Here is a 17,846-nt window from a genome sequence, read left to right on the forward strand (position 1 = left end):
CACAGGGACATCCCTGTCCACGGACACCCTGCAGGGAGTCCCCCGCTGCGGCGCGACGTACAGAGCCCGGGAAACAGCGGCGCGGCTGGTAGCGCTGGTGCCTCGCCGCTGCTATGCTGTGGGTGTCAGCTCTTGAGCTACAGGAGCCAGCCGCGGTGAGTGGGTGCCGTGTTCGTGAAGGAAGGAGTAATCTGGAAGACGCTCAAGAGGAAACGCGCGAAGTTACTCTCTTGCAGCGTTTATTTCGTAGTCCTCAGAGTCAGTCATTCCAACTTCCAGACAGCCTCAGGGCTGCACAGCAACTGCGGTGCCTGCGGCCTCACTTGTTTTCTGTAAAAAAAGAAAAAAAGAAAAAAAAAAAGCGCTGCTTGCAGTAACGCAGTGTGTTCATTATTTTATGGGGAATGTATACTCATACTGCCAGCACTTTTTTTTTAAATTTTATTTATTCTCATTCATTGTTTCTCTCACGAACCTGTTCCGACCAGTGTGGAAGAGAGCATGAAGGCTGCGCAGCAACTGCGTGGGCCTGCTACATGATTCTCATATGAGCCCTGGCTTCTCCACCTGTTGAGGCAGTGAAATCACTGCCCTGCTCTGAAATATGCCAGTAATATGAGTAAAGGGAATATATTTCCATATTTCCATAAGGCATTGCAGCAGCACAGGGCAGAGTGTACAGATACTGTATCTTTCGTATTTTAACTTAGCGAATGCCCTCTTGCCATTGATTTACTACGGTAAGCTGCACCCAGGGTAGTTACGACAAGTGAATTTTGAATGAAGACATTTTCCTAATTTCACAGTACAGCTGTGTGGTTAGTCGGCGCCGTAGGCCCGTTATTCCCAGTGGCACCGGCGCTTGGAACCTAAAACCTACAGTGACGGCAGCGGCCGATCCCAACTCCTGGAGCACCTCGCAGGGGCTTCGCTGGTGCTGTGGGGATCCTTTTCTGCCTCTGCCACTGTGGGCCATGAACACATGCATGGTATGTGTGTGGTATCGTGGAATCAGGAGAACGCCGAGACTTTGTGGAGCGCAGCGTCGTGGCTGGAGTCGGGAAGCTGCCTCTTCCGGCAGAACCGGGATTCAAACGTTGCTTTACCCAGGCAGCTGGCAGTTGAACTGCCGGAGAGTGAGTTGTTTAACCTTGTTTTTCCAGGGTTAAATCTGGCAAACTGGGCCAGGGACATAAGGACGGCTTTTAGCGTAGTGGTTAGAGCTACTGCCTTTGGAGCCAAAGGTTGCAGGTTTGATCCCCACCTCTGACTGCAGTACGTTTAAGCAAGCAACGTGCTTACCCAGCTGTATAAATGGGTGAATAATTGCGTTTTAACATTGTAAGTCACTTTGAATAAATGTCAGTTACCATTTATGTCCAGTCAAATGGGTTAAAAGTGAGGTATGAAACATGGTATGGTTATGTGAATTTTCTGATGTATTTTTAGGTTACAGAAGAACCATCTGTGTTCAGCTGGTTCTGAAGTCTCTCTAACAGAAATGAGAAACGAAAAGGTGTGCCCGTTTTTCCATCGACTCAGTTTGCATGTGTAATGTGGAAAAGGCTTTGCAGTTCCATGTGCTGTGGTGGACGGGTGCAATTTAACAGCAGTATGAAACTAGGAGGACAGGTACAGGATCCTGTCTACCCCACTGTAGGAGTGAGGAACCTGAAATGAGCTCTTTTAGCTTTACGTTTTAATATTGCTGCTTTTTTTTGAGATGTCTGAGACTTGAATCAGAGCTCGCCTCCGTTTTGGGGGTTCAAGTTCTCTGTCATTCCAAAGGCTGATTGCACAGAAGTGTTTGTGACATTATCCTAAGTACGAGAGAGTGGGAACGACTGTCTGTGAACCTCGTGTTCAACCCTGTTTTGCTGAAGGAGTTACTGAAGACGAACTGTGGAGGATGGATGGATGGATGCTGAAGACACGTATAAGTTTTCCTTAATGCATAGCAGAGGTTTCGTTTTTCTCCTGTTCTTTGGCAACTGTAATATAATATCGTATGGCAACAAATCTTTGCATCTGTCCCTCAGGTAGAATGAAATGTAGAATTAAAATTTACTCATTTAAACTTAAATCTTCTGTATATAACACTTTAATTTTTTTTCTTTTTCAAGTTATGGACTGGTGTCAGTTAAACTTTGCTTGGTGGAGTTTCCAACTGTTCACCACTAAGAAGTGCTGGGTAGATGAAATCAACAAGGCATTCTTGTGTCAGTGTGGCGTGAGATCGGACAGATCAGGTGACCACTTCAACAGCTACTGTAGAAATACACAGTTGTACACATAAGTAGCATAAAAGACATCGCCTACTACTAAAAAGAGAAAGCCGTTATAAGCTGAGCTAATACATGTTCAAACACCATCATTCACTAAGGACTTAATGGCAAGATAGTAAAGACACATCTGTAGATTTATAGCAATGCATTAACGTTTTATTCTATTTAGAATAAACAGAATATATCAGTCCCTTATTTGTACAAAAATACCTGAAAAGGTTACAGTCGAGATTTATAAGCCATCCAGCCATTTACAGAATGAAGCAAAGCAAGTTATGAATACATGAGTTGTCTTTCTTCTGTTTTGCATTCCCTGAAAAAACTTTTTAAAAAAAAAACTTTGCTCATCTTTACGGCCACTAAATCTTGCACCGTCACAATATATGTAAAGCACAAGCGAGATTACAGGACAGGGGACTGACATTTGGTCAGTCCACTAGGTGTACATTAGTGCAGAAACAGATGTAATATGAGGCACCTGATGAGTTTTTAGGCTCCTTACAAAAACAATGTGAGGCATCAGGAGGGGTAAACAAGTATTACTGTTATGTACGAAAAGTAGTGCGATACCAGTATACCTACAACACCAGGTGTCCCCTTATAAACACAAGACACCAAGTTTTTGCTGACCCACAACCACATGTCAATAGGCTCCATACCAGCCCTGAGCAGCCCAGTTACATTCATGCTCTTGTTTTGGAACAAAATACAGTTCCATCCGTCAGTTATACATCATTGCCTCACAATAAGCTCGTGTTTCATTGATTGCAAGATGTGACACTAGGTTTGGAGCCTTCAGTTTGAAACAAGTACTACCAAGTACAACCAGTACTTTATTTCAAAACAGGAAGAGAGCATTGACAAAAGTCAGGTATTTTAGAAAAGTTTTTTTTCTTTATTTAACCAGTGATTTTATAAAGTGTGTTTTAGCTTAAAATTTTCTGAAAGAGCTTGTAAAGGATGCATGCCAACAATCCAGTTTAAGATCAAAAACTTAGCTTAATTTAAAATGTTTCAGATATTCTCAGGCCATCCTGTGACAAACAGAAAACAAATACAATAAACTAAATATGCACACTAAATAATATATAAAAATGCAATAGAAATATAAGTTCTTCATTTAAATGCAGTAATGATAAAAAAAACTGCTGTAAATAGTGATCTGTAACCTAAAATACAGTGTTCCATCTAATGCCGGGGTCTCAGATTTATTCCCCAAAGAGCTGGTCTGCTGCTTTTCATTACCACCCACTCCCCTGCTTTAACTGCTCCAATTAGTAGTAAACCATATGTACAACGTCATATATACTGTTTGTTTTTATATATATGTGTGCGTGCATATATATATATATATATATATATATACACACACACACACACACACACACACGTATGTATATGAAAAAAACTAAATACAGCATTTATTTGGTACAGAAACCAGTATAGGTTGGAAATAATTGCAATCCTCAGTTTGTTATAAAACCTGAGTATTGCTAATCGGCAAACAAAGGCAGTGAGTTGGAGCAAAAACCTCTGCATACCAGCCTTCATAGAATGAATCTGAGACCCTTGATCTCAATTCTTTTCCATAGCTTCTTACATTTACACAACTTACACAATATATTAAGGGTACAAGCTTTCCAAACGTTGCATTAAACAACAGAGCAGACCAGAAGCAAGCAAAGTAGTGATGAGAGGGCTGCTTCTTTCATAGGGGGTGGACAGGGGTCCGGGCAGTGGCGTAGAGGATGCGAGTAGGATGCTGCAGAGCTGCGCACGCAGCGACACGCAGACCTCTGCCAACAAACCAAGCAGTCAGAACAATTCACAAACTATCCACTCGCTCACCAAATTCCACTTAGCTTCCTTCTGGAGAAAATCAACAACTGCAGTGTGTTTAGAGGTGACGAGATCTATTAATACTGTATACGTAAAGAGTCTATGGGTGCTGTGGAATTGTTAAATACCATGTATTGTTCTGTGCTTTAAGAGGGAAATGTTATATGTTGGTGTAAATATATCAAAGCTTAAAAAAAAACAAACAAAAAAAAAAAGACCCAATTTCTACTGCTTCTTTCAAAAACAAAGACATGAACTATATGTTTAGAAATTGGATACTTGACCTGGTTGACAACATTTGAAGGGAAAAGTAATAGTTGCTGATGAATATTAATATTTTAGGCACTGAAAATGGCCCCAGGCCACAAACCTTCGGAAACTCCTTGGGCCCGGGTGGCCTTGCTGAGTTCTCAAGCTGAAATTATGGAAGAACACGGCAAAAACAGCAATGGTTTCCGACTGCAATAAATGATGGACTTTCAAGTTTCATGGTTGAGGATTGTTTTTACCTCCTCTGTCATCCCATATTGAAGGGCTGCAGAAATTAAACGCATCCCTCTGACACACATGCCAAAGAGGATTGGATCTCAATCTTGACAATATATTTGTCTACCCAGCTCAACATTCTTTTCATTGGTAGTTCTCACGTCAGATTTTTTTAAATGAATAGCAATAGAAGTAGACTTTGCAAGTTGGTAAAGTGCTTCTGATCTAAATAAAGCAAAGTGTGCACGTTAATACTTTTTTTTTTCTAAACTTACTTTGGCAAAATGGAATAAGAACCAGAACAGGCGCAAGTCTCATTTTCCATCTGCTACCTGATTACCATAGAAAGTGGAAATTGGTATTTTCCACAGCACTTATTTGCTGTGCTTCACAATCCCTGCGGTTAAAGTAGCCAGAAAGTGCAGTATAACTGTCTGGTCCAATATCTCTTTTTAAGAACACAGCTTGGTATTACAGTACATTAAATACACAAAGGAAAAGGCCATTTCAACGCAGACTTTCTCCAAAGAAAATTCAAGGAAGGGCTTAAAGAAGCGTCGGGACAAGAACACTAAGACACGATCCTCCGTATTTTTGTGGCCATCGTATTCTGTGACTGATCTTAGAGCTTCCCGCGCAGAGAGCACATTAAATTCTGGATGAATGAGAGTTACACAAACCTGATTAAGAGCGCACATGGAAAATCCTGGAGGAGTGCACAATAATCATGCTGAGAATGAGGGTCTCGTTTCTGCCACAATACAGAGAGTGTGGCGTGAGTGCGGACGAAGGATCACCTTTGGTAATGCTACACTTCTGTGAAGTGGCGTAACCATGCATGCTCCTCCACTGTATGCGATGAATGGCAGAGAAGCAGCCAAAGGAATGAAAAGCCACGTCTCGGGGTTGCATCGGTATAAAAATGTGATTCCCACGGCTGTTGTGAAGCTAAAAAGATTCAAACATTTTGAGTCAGGATAAGAGTCTTGTCATACTGCTGTTAAAAGCAGACAAAAAAGACCTTCAAGTAATCATTTCAAACCAGAGAAATAAATATTATTTGAAAAATCTCCTATGATGGCAGAATCATTTGCAACCCATTGAAACAATGGCCAGCACGAGGTGCAAATTCTTTTGCCACTTTTCTGTGGCCAAACTTAAACATATTGCAAACACTTTATGGCTCTTCCTTAACACTCGCAGGAAAGTGAGGCCTTACACTTTCATTTAGCAGAACCGTTCCCTTCACACACTGCACAGCCTTCCTTACAGCGATTTCCTCGCACACACCCTCTTCTAGACCACATTAGGAAGCAAAATTCATCAAGCTTAACAAGCATTCAGACTAAATCCTAGATAAAAATGGATTTCCAGTTTCCCCATATATATACAGACCAGTGAAGAGTGGTGTTCAGCAAATTCTTATAATACTTGTCCAATTTAGCAACTGAGGTCACTGCAACTCACAGTCAAGGAGCATAGTGGTCATTTACTGCATCCAAAACTCGGGTGACTGATAGGACTGGAAGAATGCTTCTTATAAACTAATCTTGAGCCGACATCGAAGGGCAAGGATCATCTACACTAAACCAACAGCCGATACTCTCCAAAATTGTTTGTGAAAGGTGCTGAACACAATAATTCAAGTGTCAAAAACAAAACAAGCCTTACTTTCCACTCCTATTGACGTGACCTAATATATTCAAACCTCACGATTCACACTTTTACCACACAAGGCTTCTCATTAGACTAATGACAAGAGTGCAGCTTTTGAAAACATGAATCCCCTGCACTGGTCTTGTCTAAGCTATGCCCTTTGCCACAGTGAGGTGCAAATATGACGTCAAGCAGGATTCTGGAAATGGTACGGATATGTATGGATGAAGACAGCACAAGCGATCCATGTGATGTAAATGCAAAACCTAAAATAATATAAATGAAGAATAGATGCACCAGACATTCATAACTGAGTAATGCTGTGCTTTGCTGGTCTAGATGTGAAAATACCCAAATCCTGCTGACTGTTGTGTTTTTTTTTTTTCTTTTTCAGGAATCTATATGGGAGCAGTTTGCAGCTTCCATCTGCTTATGCTGAACAATTCTGCAAACCACCACACACCAGAGGGTGACAACAGCGACCTTCTCAGGAGAGAAAATAGTCACACTTTTCTCACGGTCCCATAATCCCATTAACAAAGAGCACGTTCTCACACAGACCTTCAGCAGTTGAGTTGGGATGAGGGAAGAAGGCAGAAGGTCCCAATATGTTTAGTTTATGGGCAGGCTTCTTGAAGTTAGAGTGCAAAATTTATATTTATATATTTAAAAAACAAAAAAAAACCCCCAAAGAAAACGACCCTCCAAAAAAGGTAAACAATCAGCTTTACATTTGAAGTTATCAAGGATTTTCCAGACAATATTTCTTTTAACTCTCATAGCTCTTTCTTGTATTTCTTTAAAGTGGCTCAGCCTTAAAATGGTTTCCAAATGATTTAAAGAAAAAAATATTTTTAAATATAGATTTGAAACGCACCTCAGACATGCTAAGGACACCCAAAGTTTAGGGCCTACTGGCAGCTAAGAAGAAATGGACAGCTTGTGTAAGTGTGATCTTGAGGATTTCCTCTGTTTCATTGTCTTTTAATCGAGTTCTATATCCCCGTATGCTGAGTTATTCCAGGGGAGCTCTTTGAACCAGGGTGCCTGGCAGCTTATCAGAACAGGATCGGGTATAGGTGGGGAAACACACAGCGTTTCTGTGTAGGTTCGGTTTATAGGCAATGTCCAGTCGAGAAGTCATGGAAAGTGTCATAAGGCCACGACTGTGCAGGGGTGTTTGAGTTTGCAAGGCAGGACTCCCCTGTTGAGCTGGTAGAACTCCACCAGATGTATTAAATCTGTGAATTTGGTAGCTCCATCGTCAAGGCTGAAGAACATCTGTCCATCCTCTTCACACTACAGATGCACAGACAGACGTGCCACACAAACAGAACCAAAAATTAACTGAAAGTATCACCGTCAGTTCGGAAAGTCACTTGGAAGCAGACTGATAACAGAAGCACGCAGATTACAGCTATTAAAAATTTTACATTTATGCACTTGTAATACATCTCCACTGCAAAATTTATACAATGCAGTAGATACTGTCGTTACGTATTTGTCTTCAGGGTACAAAAATATTTAGTTTCATATATATTTTCTCATATACATCAGCAACACTCACAGGTAAAATTTGGAAATGCTTGATTTTCTGGTGATGGCAGAGTGTGAGGACAAATGCCTTTGGGTTGCTTTGACTCTCCCGCAAAAGGAAAAGCCTAATGTAAAGAGCAAAGGCAGGGGGGTAAAGAACATAAGCACTAATGCAACAGAAAGGTGTTCCATACACACTTTAGTGAAGTGATGCACTAAGTAACAGTCAGTATGCTGCCTCACCCATCCACCTGGCCCTGTTGGACAATCATCTTGTGCGACTCTTCCCGCATGATGCGTCCATGGAACCAGGGCTGGGTCCTGTGGATTACTGGGGGAAAGCAGAATGGCACAGCGAGAATGAAGCAAATCATTTTTCATTGAATGAGAAAAAGAAAAACACTCAAAGCAAACCCCCAGAGTTCACCTATTTTGAGAGATACATACTTGAGCTTAGTGATGACGGATGAAGTGGACTAAAGCTGCCGAGAATGTTCATTCGCTGGCTTCGTTTCTGGTGGGAGGGTGGGGTTGGTAAGTCAGTGTTGAAGTGTTAAAGCATAAAAAGTCTTTTTCATGCAAATTTAAATTTTAACTATTACATTCTCCTACACACGCACTCAAGGGAGGGCCAGCCCAGATGCTCACCCGCCAACTGTGGCCTTCCTCCATGGCAGCACTCTGCGCTTCCACTGGGTTCTCAATCACGCGCCCTATCCTCCCAGAGAAGTCCATCGCCACCAGCGAGTTCTCCGAGACGCTCCTCTGCAGCACAGAGCCAAAAGGAGATTACTAATAAGATCATCACAAGTAGTTTATCAGAAGAGAAGCCTTTTGGTCATAGTTTCACTGCTCTACAAATGATCACAAGCACTGGCACTGTGGAATTAAAGCAGTCAGAGAAGTGCATGGAGTCTTACCACTGGTGATGAAAATTGAGAGAGCATTTTGCTCTGCTGGGGTATTTTGTAGTTCTGATACAACAGGATTCCATACTGTACAAACAAAGCAGAAGTCCTGTAATCAGCACTGATTCCTGATGAAACAATCAATCACAGTCTTATCACAAGTACATCCTGGGGAAACAAAAACAATCTTCCATTTTAAAATTTGCACTACAGTACAGACACAGGATTGTGTTAAATGGTTGGCATATTCTGAACAGTATGTATTCAGTGATCTGATGAGGTTTCATGGATAAGACAATTTGTATTTGGAGGCTATGAGTTTTATGAAAGGCTGCCTAGAACGTCAAAGCAAATCCATTATTATATAATCCACCAAGCCTCAGAGACATCACCTAATATACATCCTGGGTAAGGCATGAAGTAAAAATACATTTCTGAAGCCTGGTAAGCAATGAAAGATTAACTACAAGTTTCTCAAGAGGTTCAAATTAAGGGTAAATTGTTTTCATTCCAGGAATTATTTTTCAAATAACTAAAAAAGAAGGAGGGAGGATCATTGCCAGTGAAATTACTTGTTACAATTTCCAGGCAAGTGAGCAGTAAATGCTGATAATAAGGCTGGTAAGACTGTGTTTACAAAGAGATTTTATAAAGAAAAGGTTTGTGTTCAAATTTTAGTTAGTACCTGCAATCACTTTGTTGCCTTTAGGATTATTGTAGCAAACATTCAGTTTAGGTTCTCAGCAAATGTGAACTGAAACTGAAATAATATTCTTAACATTGTAAAGTTCTTCTGGCCACCTGTAAGGAGGGATGATTGTCTGTCCCTCTCGTTCTCCTGAGACGAGAGGCCGAGGCAGGTGCTCCTTACCTTGAGGAGCCGGAACGCAGTCATCCAGCAGGTGCGGCTCTGCTCATCCTCTGCACACAGCAGCCGCAGCTCCTTGGACTCATTCCTCACCTTGTTGGGCTGTCAGTAGAAGCACTCGTTTTAATTCATATGACAAGGTGAGAGAAGAAAGGCCGGCGCATTATGCAGTTCCTACATTTGCACATTTAGTGAAGAGACTGCATTTTGATTCCAGTGAATATCTGTCAGGTTGTATCTCTCCCCATTTGTGCGCCTGCCACAGTAACGTGAATATGAATGCATTTCAGAGAGTGTAGAGAAAGGATGAAAGCCTTTGCACTGGACAGTCCTATATGCACATTCAGTGAAAAGGCAAGAGGATGCTTAGATCTCCATGCATTAATGGTCAGGTCACGCTTCTGCACCCACTTTACTACAGACCATTCGTTCTCAGTCCCAGTCTTGACAGCTCTCAATTTATGCTAGTCCTTCTGAGCTCAGCTTGTAAATTATAGGCCTCGGTCAACATTCAACCATGTTAACTGTGATTGACATTCGCTCTTCAATGAGGTTACAGAGAATTTGTGTAGACAACCTCTGTTAGTGAAGTTACTGGCAAAATGTTTCAGGTGCCTTCACAGAGTACAGAAGGTCCCCACTACTCATTTTTTTCCCCAGAAGTGTTGCTCCTTATTTTTGGCCACATCGCTCTACAAGACACTTTTACCCTACAGATATGCTGGAGACCTACAGAGGAATTCATTTGAAGTTTAAGGGAGGAAAATGCAGAAAAGGTGCCAGATAGGTATTTAGTATTTTTATTTAAAGCCATTGTATTTGGTGATTTATAAAATAGTGTTTTTGAAGAGCGTACACTGCATTTTTATAGTATTTTCTTGTTACCTCCAGTTACTACTGTGTCACATTCACTGTGCAACCACTACATACATAAATACATGTACAGAATTCTACAGAAAATTAAACACAATATAGTTTTAGTTAAAATAATTATGAAAATTGCTGCAAAGGCATCACATATACAGTAGTAATGACTAGATAAGACTAAGAAAAATATAAAATGTAGACAAAGCACTACATCCCACATCTTGCTTTGTGTATTATTTACACATTATAATCCTACTTTTCATTTCCCCTGTTTGTCTGAAAGTTGACCAAACAAAATCTAAGGTACCCGCAGAAAAAACTGCATAGGTTTTCATACTTCTCAATGGTTTATTTATGCAGTGCCAGTCCACGTTAACAACATCTTCACATTATTTCTTATGGGGAAAAAAGTTGTTTCACTATGTGGTAAACTTTTCCTCTCCATATCAGCACTGCAGAATGGAAACCATCTATATGTTAGCTAATATAATTGTGTGATTCACTGAATATCACAGTCAAGGTTAACTGTAAACCCCACATATGTAGGTCTCGAGGACGAAAAAAAAAAAAACATTGATACATTAGAGTCCAATATGTATCAGATAATGATAAATATGTCAGATAAAATGACACGCACAATTCCAGTGCCATTCCTGGATTGGGGCTTTGGTGTGGCGGAAGGGCTTGCGTGATCTAGGGATCTTCAGAGCTATGTCGTCGGGAGCATTATGCTCCTGGTAGGGTCTCCCAAGGCGAACAGGTCTGGAGTGAAGATCCAGACTAACACGATCCAAAAACCTCCACGAAAAAAGTAAACAAGAGAATGTTTACCCTGCCCGGAATAGGGTCACCAGGACCTACCCCTAGAGCCAGGCCTGGGGGTAGTGTTCCTAGGCGAGCGCCTGGTGGCCTGGCAGCCCACGTAGCCCAGCTGGGCTCAGCCCGAAAAGGCATCATGGGGGGGCCATGTGGGCCCACCACCTGCAAGGTCCAGCATGGGGGTCTGGTGCTATGTATACCTGGCAGCAGGAGGGGGTGGGGTGGCGTATGGCGTCGCGGCCCCTCGCAGCAAAAACTGGCTCTTGGTATGTTGAATGTCACCTCACTTGGGGGGGAAGGAGCCGGAGCTGGTGCGGGAGGTTGAGAAATACCAACTAGATATAGTTGGGCTCACCTCCACTCACAGTGTTGGCTCTGGAACCAAACTCCTCGATAAGGGGTGGTCCCTCTCCTACTCAGGAGTTGCACAAGGTGAGAGGCGCCGGGCAGGTGTGGGGATACTCACAAGCCCCCGGCTGGCTGCCGTACAGTTGGAGTTTGCCCCGGTGGACGAGAGGGTCGCCTCAATACGACATAGGGTTGCAGAGAGGAAAACTTTGTTGTGTATGCTCATGTACCAAACAGCATTTCAGAGTATTCGGCCTTCTTGGAGAAGGTGGGAGGGGTTCTGGACAGGGCTCCACCTACAGACTCCATAGTCCTGCTGGGGGACTTCAATGCTCATGCTGGCAATGACTGGGAAATCTGGCGAGGGGTGACTGGGAAGAACGGCCTGCCCGATCTGAACCCGAATGGTGAAATGTTATTGTACTTCTGTGCTAGTCATGGTTTGTCCATAACAAACACCATGTTCGAACACAAGGATGCTCATAAGTGTACTTGGTACCAGAGCTCCTTGGGCCAAAGGTCAATGATCGACTTTGTAGTTGTTTCTTCTGACTTGAGGCCACATGTTCTGGACGCTCAGGTGAAGAGAGGTGCTGAGCTGTCAACTGATCACCATCTGGTGGTGAGTTGGATCAGATGGTGGGGAAAACTGATGGACAGACCCGGTAGGCCCAGACGTTTAATGAGGGTGTGCTGGGAACAACTGTCAGAGGACCTTGTCCGGAATGATTTTAACTCACATCTCCGGGAGAGCTTCTCCCATGTCCCGAAGGAGGTAGGGGACATGGAGTCTGAATGGACCCTGTTCAAAACCTCCATTGTGGAAGCAGCCAGGCACAGCTGTAGCCAAAAGCTTGTTGGTGCCAGCCAGGGCGGCAACCCGAGAACCTGCTGGTGAACACCGGTGGTAAGGATAGCCGTCAAGCTGAAGAAGGAGGCCTTAGGGCCTGGTTGGCTCCGGGGACTCCTGACTCAGCAGACAGGTACCGGCAGGCGAAAAAGGCAGCAGCGGCTACGGTTGCAGAAGCAAAATGCCGGGCATGGGAGGAGTTTGGAGAGGCCATGGAAAACGACTATCGGTCGGCTTCAAAGAGGATCTGGAAAACCATCCGGCAGCTGAGAAGGGGTTGGAGGAGTTTCTCTCAGGCTGTGTTTAGCAGGAGTAGAGAAACTCTGACCTCTGATGAGGATATTGTCGGGAGGTGGAAGGAGCACTTTGAAGAACTCTTAAACCCGAGTGATATGCCTCCCTTACAGGAGTCAGGGCCAGAGGCTTTCGGGCTGTCAGAGTCCATTTCCCTGGTGGAAGTCACTGAGGTAGTTGGTAAGCTCCACAGTGGCAAAGTACCGGGGGTGGATGAGATCCGCCCGGAAATGCTTAAGGCCCTGGATGCCGCAGGGCTGTCATGGTTGACACACCTCTGCAATGTTGCATGGACCTCGGGGACAGTGCCCTTGGATTGGAAAACTAGGGTGGTGGTCCCTATCTTTAAGAAAGGGGACCGGAGAGTGTGTGCTAACTATCGGGGCATCACACTTCTCAGGCTCCCTGGGAAAGTCTATGCCGGGGTGCTGGAGAGGAGGCTCCGGCCGATAGTTGAACCTCAGATTGAAGAGGAACAATTCCGCCTTGGCTGTGGAACAGTGGACCAGTTTTTACCCTCTCACAGATTATTGAAGGGGCATGGGAATTTGCTAATCCAGTCTACATGTGTTTTGTGGACTTGGAGAAGGCCTATGACCATGGTCCCCGGGAAATTCTGTGGGAGGTGCTTCGGGAGTATGGGGTACCGGGGCCACTACTGCGGGCCATTCGGTCCTTGTACATACGGAGCAAAAGCCGTGTCCGCATACTCGGCATTAAGTCAGGCCTGTTCAGTGTGGGTGTTGGACTCCGCCAAGATGGTGCCTTGTCTCCACTCCTGTTTGTGATTTTCATGGACAGGATATCAAGGCGCAGTCGAGGTCAGGAGGGCATTCTGTGTGGGAGTCGGAAGGCGACGTCTCTGCTTTTTGCAGATGATGTTGTCCTTTTGGCACCGTCACATTGCTGCCTCCAGCACGCACTGGAACGGTTTGCAGCCGAGTGTGAAGCGGTGGGGATGAGGATCAGCACCTCAAAGTCTGAGTCCATGGTTCTCTCACGGAAAAGGATGGTATGCCCCCATCCAGGTAAGGGGAGAGTTTTTGCCCCAGATGGAGAAGTTCAAGTATCTTGGGGTCTTGTTCACAAGTGAGGGAAGAAGGGAGCATAAGATCGGCAACAGACTGGGAGAAGCAGCAGCAGTAATGCGGTCACTGTACCGGACTGTAGTGGTGAAGAGGGAGCTGAGCCACAAGGCGAAGCTTTCCATTTACCGGTCGATCTACGTCCCTACCCTCACCTATGGTCATCAACTCTGGGTGATGACCGAAAGAATAAGATCGTGGATACAAGCGGCCAAAATGAGTTTTCTCCGTAGGGTGCTGGGACTCACTCTCCGTGACAGGGTGAGGAGTTCGGACATCCGGGAGGAACTCAGAGTAGAGCTGCTACTCCTTCACATTGAGAGGAGTCAGTTGAGGTGGTTCGGGCATCTGATAAGGATGCCCCCTGGGCGCCTCCCTTTGGAGGTATACCAGGCACAGCCAACTGGGACGAGGCCCCGAGGTCGGCCCAGGACCCGCTGCAGGGATTATATCTCACAGTTGGCCTGGGAATGGCTGGGCCTCTCTGCTCTCCCTGTTGCCACCGCGACCCTTTTAGGACAAGCGGGACAGAAGATGGATGGATGGACAATTCCAGTGCAAACTGTTGCTATTTGGCTTGAGCCAATTTTTGCCGTTGGGGTTTCCAGGCTTGTGGGGTTGTGCTGAGACAACGCAAAAAAAGTGTCCAACAGAAAAATGGCATCACCAATTGCCACGTGACCTAAACATGATATGTTTTCGCAGTTAAAGCTGACACAAGACTCTTTATAACATTCTGCCTTGAATCAACCCCCCAACAGCAGTAATAAATCATATGTCTTCTTTGTAATTAGCTGCAGTAACTCCACACTCCTTACCTTTATGCAGAATTCAAAGTCTGTTGGTGCCCCATGGAGCCTCCTGCCTGCGATGACTGTGAATATATTGCTGTCCTCCAGGTCTGCTAATAACTGTAAATGCCTTGGCTCCTGTGAAACACCAATCAATATCCAAGTTTCTATTTTATGTTTTTATCCATTTATTTGTTTAGCAGATGGGAAAGGAGGAAGAAACAATGTCGTAAATCTGTAAAATTACATTTCGGTGTGCCTTACATTCTGGTCCCCAGTTCAAATCCCTCTCCTGCTGTAGTACCCTTGATATAGGTACTTACCCTGAATTTATACAATAATACCCTGCTGTATAAATGGGTTAGCCATTATGAAGGTGATAATCTAACACTGTTAGTCTCCTTGGACAAAGATGTCATCTAAATAAAGGATAATAATCAAATTTCAAAACTGCAGTCCAACAGACAGAGCGCTGCACATGCTCATTCTGTTTCACCAGCACAGCTACTGAACAACGCAATGGGTATTAGACTGCTCAGAAGTGAAAGGGCTACAAAGCAGGTATAAAAAAAAAAAAAAAAACACACCTGCCCATTCTTTCCACACTAACACGTCTAAATTAGCATCTGTTCCCAAGCTATAGTCTATGAATTAATAATGACAAAGGCTTGCTTAAGGGAATTTCTTTATAGTAAGAAAAGTGACAGGAAGAAATTCTTCGATCAAACGCCAGTAAGACTGCTTAGAATTAGAGCAACCCTTGAAATGATTCAGCAGATGGTTTTAGTTTGGGCAACTTTCAGCAACAAGAAGATCCCATAATGCAGTCCATAAAAAAGTTACAAATTAATCTGAGGAATAAGCTTCACAGCACAGCCAAGTCTGGGATCAAGTGCACCCCATGACATCTGCCAGCTGTGAACAGGAGGAGTCCAGTCGTTCAGTCAAGATGTCCTGTAATGCTGTGCCAGAAACTACAGCGCATCACAGGTCTTGGTCCTGGAGTGCCATAACAAGTACATGTTTTAAAAGTAAAAATTTCATCGAATCCAAGAAATCATTTCGATCAAGTACTTTGGGGTTCCAGGAGGATGAACATCATACTGTGGTCCTTCAAGACTGGAAGACAGGAACTGTTGTGTCTCCCTGCCCAGGAGAACTTCACTTAAGTTTTGGGAGAATAAAAGGGCCTTGTAGTCACAACTGCCTTAGAAGAAATGCAATGAAACCCCATCATGTCATTCTCTTGGCCAGTTATACGAAACCCCAAGGTTGCATCTGGCACGACTAGCCAAGGAAGAAATGAAAAGAGCGGGGTTCCATTACCCAGCCTCCTAGGAAACAAAGTCACAACTAGACACAGGCGTTTCCTGTTGCCTGCAAAGCAGACACATGGGGTTTTCCTCTGATCGGGACTAGATCTGCTACATGACGCCAAGTTGACATAACCATAAACTATGTGGTTTAACAAAGAGTGAAAGGAGATGGCTTTTCTTACTTTTGATGTCCCTTTTGTTGAGTAGTACAATCCCGACCGCCTCAGAAACATGTACAGCTTCTTCCATGATTTCCTTGCAGTTTCTTTCAGGTACAAGAACCCCTGGATTTCAGGGCAACTGCTAGGATTGAGGAAATTCTGAAAGGCAGAAGGAGCACAAACCTCAGTGCACTGAATTCTCCTTTTCAAAATCTGTGGAAAAACAGAATTATAGATAAAATGGTATACTGAACTCAACATTTTCTGATCCCAAGACTAAAGGCAAATGTACTGTTGAATCTTGCTTGGACCTTTGAGAACATTGCCACCATCTAACCTGCAAAAGCTGTGAGTGTGGTATGGTGCCATCCGTCTCCTGACACCATGCTACCATCTGCTCCGGGAAGAAGTTCTGCAAAAAAAAAAAAACCAAAGAAGGAGTCTACTGAAGCCCATAGGAGACATGAGTTGCTGCTGACCACCTGCTGTAACCAGAGGTATTCATCAGAAGTATCAAGATTTCCTACAATATCACTTAACAGCAAAAGATTCCACCTATTCTTCACTTCAGCAAATTTACAGGCTCTTTAGAATATGCCCAGTGACATTCTATGTAAAAGCAAGTTAACACTGCGAATGGAGGAGCGACACAAATCACTGACAAATATACTTTATAGGTCTGTTAGAAAACACCTTCCCACAAATCAATGCTGCACTACGTATATGTTGGCCACTTTAACTCAGACCTTCCTCAGTAACTCATCATCTTGATGGTGTCCTGAGGATCCCAAGCGGACGGGGCTGCCCATTAAATGTGGCATGATCTCACCCCTGACGTGAACTCGTTGGCCATCTCCAGTGCCTCTTTACAACACTTAGAGTGATTGACAGTGAAAAGGGGGCTTTCAGTCCCTGAGCATGAGCATTTTTAGTGGTCATTAAGGCAACGCTGAGGTCATTGGGACTGCACTGACAGCCCTCCTAAATCAATAGCCAAATTGGCCCATGCCGTGCCAGCAAATCGTTGGCAGAAGGCTGTTTACCGCATTCAGATTCCCAGCGGGCTGCTGGCCGTTTGATTTGGAGAGTAAAACCTAGGATTTATTATGTATGGTTGCACATACTGAACATCAGTCAGGCTTGTACAGACCACCTACATGATGTAGACCTTAGACGTGCAACAAGGCACTTTACTTGTATCAAATTTTCAAGTGCTTAGCTGGCTTTAGGCTTTTACACTTTAAATTAAATGTGTTAACATTTTAAAGCCTTTTTCCTTTTTTTTGATGAAATGGTCAATGTTAATAATGCAGCCTATTTCACATTGAGGGAATATTTATATATTTGGACAAAATGTGTTAAAAATTTAACTGAAGACTGTATTGAAAATTGTGAGAAACAGCTACACAATCATGCAAAAAACATCTGATGAATGACTTGTGCGAAAGTATACTCACACAGGATGTAAAAAGCACTAATGTGTTGTGAAGCAACTGTTAAAACTAGGAATGTTGAGGGGTGGGGTTCGACAAATTGTGACCCAATGGACAGAAGCCGGTACTTTTCAGCTAGGCTTCACAGACAGCCAGGAATTCAATATGAAAAAGGTAAAGTTAAAATGGACAAAACAGCAGGTGCACTTTAATATGCTCCATAAACAACCCACACCAAAAAAAAACCTCCAAGTTTAGAGCAGGGCCATGTTCCATGGTCAAGTATTTGTTTCCAGACCTGCAA

General features: G+C 43.6%; 1 protein-coding gene and 1 long non-coding RNA gene across 5 annotated transcripts in view; one reads left to right on the plus strand and one right to left on the minus strand.

Moving 5' to 3' along the window:
* Positions 1–17: 17 nt before the first annotated feature.
* LOC108919288 (uncharacterized) lies at positions 18–6,768 on the plus strand. Its single transcript, XR_001964906.2, has 2 exons — positions 18–155; positions 6,661–6,768. It is a non-coding gene; the product is annotated as an uncharacterized LOC108919288 (long non-coding RNA).
* The window catches only part of LOC108919287 (growth factor receptor-bound protein 10-like), a 73,804-nt gene continuing 58,575 nt past the window's right edge, over positions 2,618–17,846 (minus strand). For 2 of the 4 annotated variants that reach the window (XM_018727160.2, XM_018727159.2), the window contains exons 4-13: positions 16,447–16,521; positions 16,131–16,268; positions 14,660–14,770; positions 9,582–9,680; positions 8,723–8,797; positions 8,451–8,567; positions 8,250–8,316; positions 8,046–8,133; positions 7,834–7,927; positions 3,645–7,565 (exon numbers count right to left, since the gene is read on the minus strand). In XM_018727160.2, the coding sequence (XP_018582676.1) occupies positions 7,419–7,565; positions 7,834–7,927; positions 8,046–8,133; positions 8,250–8,316; positions 8,451–8,567; positions 8,723–8,797; positions 9,582–9,680; positions 14,660–14,770; positions 16,131–16,268; positions 16,447–16,521 (1,011 nt within the window). In that variant the 3' untranslated portion in view covers positions 3,645–7,418. Of the gene's footprint in view, positions 3,320–3,644; positions 7,566–7,833; positions 7,928–8,045; positions 8,134–8,249; positions 8,317–8,450; positions 8,568–8,722; positions 8,798–9,581; positions 9,681–14,659; positions 14,771–16,130; positions 16,269–16,446; positions 16,522–17,846 lie in introns of those variants that run through there. The other 2 variants (XM_018727158.2, XM_018727161.2) reach the window with 2 other exon arrangements.

The sequence above is a fragment of the Scleropages formosus genome, chromosome 23 (assembly GCF_900964775.1).
Source record: "Scleropages formosus chromosome 23, fSclFor1.1, whole genome shotgun sequence".
Classification (NCBI taxonomy): Eukaryota; Metazoa; Chordata; class Actinopteri; order Osteoglossiformes; family Osteoglossidae; genus Scleropages; species Scleropages formosus.